Genomic DNA, 4,272 nt, shown 5'->3' with positions numbered 1-4,272 from the left:
GCCAGTTTCTTGCATCCCTGAATTAGTGTACAGAAGGTATAGGCTTAGAATAATGAGCAGGAAGCATTGTGTCCCAACTCAGACTGATGGAGCAGCAGTGCAAAGCATTACCTCAGCGTTTCGAGTCTGCAGTATTGACTCGAAAGTCCATCACAGAGCAGCGTTACTCCTGAATCTTTCAGGTCATTGTTGCTCAGATCCAGATCTCTCAGAGGTAAGTAGGGGAACTTGAGGCCAAAGGCCAGATACTTAATCCACTCCTCGTTCACTTTGCAGTCTGCAAGTCTATGGGGTGGATAATGGGGTTATTATACAACAAAGATTAAACTGCGTGAAGATATACATGAAATAAGACAAGATTAACATCTGCTATTTGGGAGGGAAATAACTAATGCAACCAGATTATGTTACGTATTATAGAAAAGGTGAACTTGCATGGCCTTTCTGCTGCTCTTCACAGCTGGTATCAGCCTCCTTCGGCCTTCCTCCGATGTGTTGTAACTCTTCAAGTCCAACACATCCAGATCGTTCTTTGATATCTGCAGCATGTAGGCCAGCGCAGAGCAGTGCAGGGGAGTCAGCTCTGTTTTAGAACCATCGGACGACTTGAGATATTCTTCAATCTCAGCTTTGACTTTGTGGTCTCTCATCTCGACCATATTTTGGAAGAGGTTGATGCAGCTGTCTGGAGAGACAGTCTTTCTTCGGATGGCTTTGAGCCAAGTCAAGATTTTCTTCTCGGTATCTTGGCTGGAGTCCGGCGGCGTCAGCAGACCCTGAAGGACTTTCCGGTTTGATTCCACCATGAGGCCGAGGAGGAATCGCAAGAAGAAGTCCAGGTGGCCGTTCTTATCCTCCAACACTTTGTCAACTGTCATCTTTAGAAGATCAAGTAAAGTATGTTCTTTGTCCTCCAGATTGAGGAAGTTGCCGAGCTCTTTTGTGTTCTTGTTTGTGAAACAGTCAATGACAAAAAAAGCTGCGAAGAACTCCTGAATGGTCAGGTGCACAAAGAAGAAGACCTTTTTCTTGGAGAAGACTCGTTCTTCCCGAAGAACGGTGGTGCAAAATCCAGAGTAGATGCTTGCTTCTGCTATGTCAATGCCACATTCTTCCAGGTCTTCCTCGTAGAAGATGAGGTGGATCTTCTGCAGCTGAACAAATGCAAGCTTACCGAGTTTCAGAAGGAATTCCTTGTTTGTCTTCTGGTCATATTTTCTGTGTCTGAGTTTTTTCTGGGTAATCAGCAAATGCGCCATCATCTCGGTCAGAGTTTGAGGAGTTTCGGCTTTCTCGTCTCCCCCGGAGATCTCCTTAAATAATACGGCAGCGATCCAGCAGAAGATTGGGATCTGGCACATGATGTCGAGACCCTGTGAGGAGCGCATGTGCGAAATGATCCCGTCAGCGAGACCCTCGTCCTGACGAAACCACTTCCTGAAGTATTCTTCTTTTTGTGGGTCACTGAACCCTCTTATCTCCGTCACCACGTCGACAAACTCTGCAGGGATCTGATTGGCTGCAGCTGGACGGGACGTTATCCAGAGGTTAGCGTTAGGCAGAAGGTTCCCCTTGATGAGGTTTTCTAGGAGGTTGCCGACAGATGTCACTTCACTGACAGATGTCACCCGTCTGGTTTTGAAGTCCAGCCGAAATCTGCCTTCATCCAGACCGTCCAGGATCACTATAACTTTGGCTTTGACAAAATCTTCCGAGTCTATCAGATCTTGGATCACGGGGTGAAAATCAGCCAGCAGATTGAGCAAGCTCTGGTTATCTGTACTCAAATTCAGCTGTCGGAAAGCGAGGTTGAAAACAAAATCAACGTCCTGGTTTTCTCTGCCCTCGGCCCAATCGAGGATGAATTTCTGCACAGAAAAGGACTTTCCGATTCCTGCGACGCCCTTCGTCAGGACCGTTCTGACCGGCGTCTCCTGGCCAGGCAAAGGCTTCAAGATGTCGCAGAGGTCGACTGATTGTTCAGAAGATCGTGGTCGCTTGGTGCGTCTGAACGAGCGCTCCGCATGTGGCCCTTCGCTCTCCGCGGTGGTGATGAAGAGTGTTGTGTAGATGCTGTTCATGGGATTCTCTTGGTCACCAAGGCCTTCCAGTGTAGAGGTAAACTTCCTCTGCATTGCTTTTTTAAGTTTTTTCTTTGCTTTTAAAAAACGTCTGCGCCCTGAAACAATAAAAAAAAAGCATGGTACCAAATTCCAAAATTCTGATGATAAAGGCTTCCTATCAAATATGTTTAGGTCGATCCTGCAAAAGCACAAGCAAACATTTTACCTCCAACACTGATCATGCAAGTGTTAAAGTACAGATTATTAAACTTACCAGTGTCTTCCTCAGTAGTGCTTTGGTGGTCAGGATCTTTTCTGAGTTTCTTTTTAGACTGTTTTTCTGTCAGCTGGCTGGAGGGTGATACATTATTTCATTTATTTTTTAAATTTATGACAATTAAAATGCGTCAAAGTGCTCCGTAGAACGAATCTGTGATTAACCGTGATGTGTTTTTAGATGCGTGATGTTCTGTTTGCAGAATACTATTCAATACAATTACCTTTGTGTTTTATTACCAGCAAACCAGACCGGCTCGAACATGGACCCATCACTCTTCAGAGAAACGCAGCTGGGAGCCGAGGACTCGGCTTCACTCGCCTGTGAACTATTGAGAGAAGAGAGTAAATATATATAAATACATGTACAGTATATGCATTTATGTATAAATGTATATATACACACACATATATACTGTATGTGTATATATATATTTCAATAAACAAACATTATATATATATGTATGTATATATGTAGATACATATTGTATATATAAATATGTATATATACATATGATATATACTTATGATTGGCTGAAAATACATTTATTTAAATTACCTTTGTGTCTTATTACCAAACCAGACTGGCTCGAACATGGATCCATCACTTTTCATAGAAACACAGCTGGGAGCCGAGGACTCGGCTTCACTCGCCTGTGTACTATTGAGAGAAGAGAGTAAATATATATAAATACATGTACAGTATATGCATTTATGTATAAATGTATATATACACACACATATATACTGTATGTGTATATATATATTTCAATAAACAAACATTATATATATATGTATGTATATATGTAGATACATATTGTATATATAAATATGTATATATACATATGATATATACTTATGATTGGCTGAAAATACATTTATTTAAATTACCTTTGTGTCTTATTACCAAACCAGACTGGCTCGAACATGGATCCATCACTTTTCATAGAAACACAGCTGGGAGCCGAGGACTCGGCTTCACTCGCCTGTGTACTATTGAGAGAAGAGAGTGAAGATATATATATATATATATATATATATATATATATATATATATATATATATATATATATATATCAGTGGCAGGCCGTCAGGGCCTGCTAAGCCTTCTCTGTTGGCCTAAACAGAATCACAAAGTTATAGCTATTTTATCATTTAATTGTTTTTCACAATACACTACATGTATTATAATAATTTTTCCCTATTAGCTTATTTTCTGATTTCACAGCTCCTGTCTTCCTCTGTTGCTCTGCTTCCAGCCTGCATCGCCTGAAGCTTTTTTTTTAAGGAGAGCTCTTATCCAATCAGATTTCACCTCTATGTCTCTATGGAAGTAGAGTGGCTTCAAGCTTGCCTTTGCAGATTAAAGTACAATGACCCCCCTAAGGCTCCAAACCCTGAACCCTCAGGGACTTACTGACGTCACCTGCTAAGAGGCTGAGTGTGAGAGGCTGTGAGGGCTTGAACGGGTGTGAATATGAATGGGACAGCACTTTGCTGCAACACGTGACTACATAAACAAATGTATTTATTGTATACTTTTTATTCACAAGTCATTTTAAATGATCTATTTATTGTGATATATTTATTATATATTTTCTGCTTGCATTCCTCTGATTTCATGTGTTTTTATGTTCCATCTTTAATTCGCAATGTTGTAGTGTAAATGTATGTTATCCGGCTAAACGCCGACGTGTCTCTTTGTTTACTTTTTTTTTACGTCTCCATGCTTCCATTGGGAACTGCGTGTTTAAAGTCACATTGCTATGAACTGTGGGTAATTCCCTTGAGCAAAGCCGGCATCTACTGCTGACTTACGGAAAGGGTTCATAAAGGGCTCAAATGTCTGCCAGAGACTCAAGCACTCGACGCACCCCTAAACCCTCACGGACTTCGCGGGAGCGCACCTCAAAGTCTGTGAGTCCGTAGGGTT

General features: G+C 41.5%; 1 protein-coding gene and 1 long non-coding RNA gene across 2 annotated transcripts in view; both read right to left on the bottom strand.

The window, feature by feature from the left end:
* The window catches only part of LOC306734075 (NLR family CARD domain-containing protein 3-like), a 3,674-nt gene extending 1,536 nt beyond the window's left edge, over positions 1-2,138 (bottom strand). The window contains exons 1-2 of the mRNA XM_079215405.1: positions 436-2,138; positions 112-285 (exon numbers count right to left, since the gene is read on the bottom strand). Coding sequence (XP_079071531.1) covers positions 112-285; positions 436-2,135 — 1,874 coding nt within the window. The 5' untranslated portion in view covers positions 2,136-2,138. The remainder of the gene's footprint in view (positions 1-111; positions 286-435) is intronic.
* A 198-nt stretch (positions 2,139-2,336) lies between these two features.
* On the bottom strand, positions 2,337-2,984 carry LOC306733611. Its single transcript, XR_013770950.1, has 3 exons — positions 2,899-2,984; positions 2,564-2,668; positions 2,337-2,414 (listed from the first exon to the last, which is right to left on the bottom strand). It is a non-coding gene; the product is annotated as an uncharacterized lncRNA (long non-coding RNA).
* Positions 2,985-4,272: the final 1,288 nt, after the last annotated feature.

Source organism: Taurulus bubalis (assembly GCF_910589615.1).
Source record: "Taurulus bubalis genome assembly, chromosome: 3".
In the NCBI taxonomy this organism is placed as follows: Eukaryota; Metazoa; Chordata; class Actinopteri; order Perciformes; family Cottidae; genus Taurulus; species Taurulus bubalis.
This window is presented reverse-complemented; position numbering and strand designations above follow the sequence as displayed.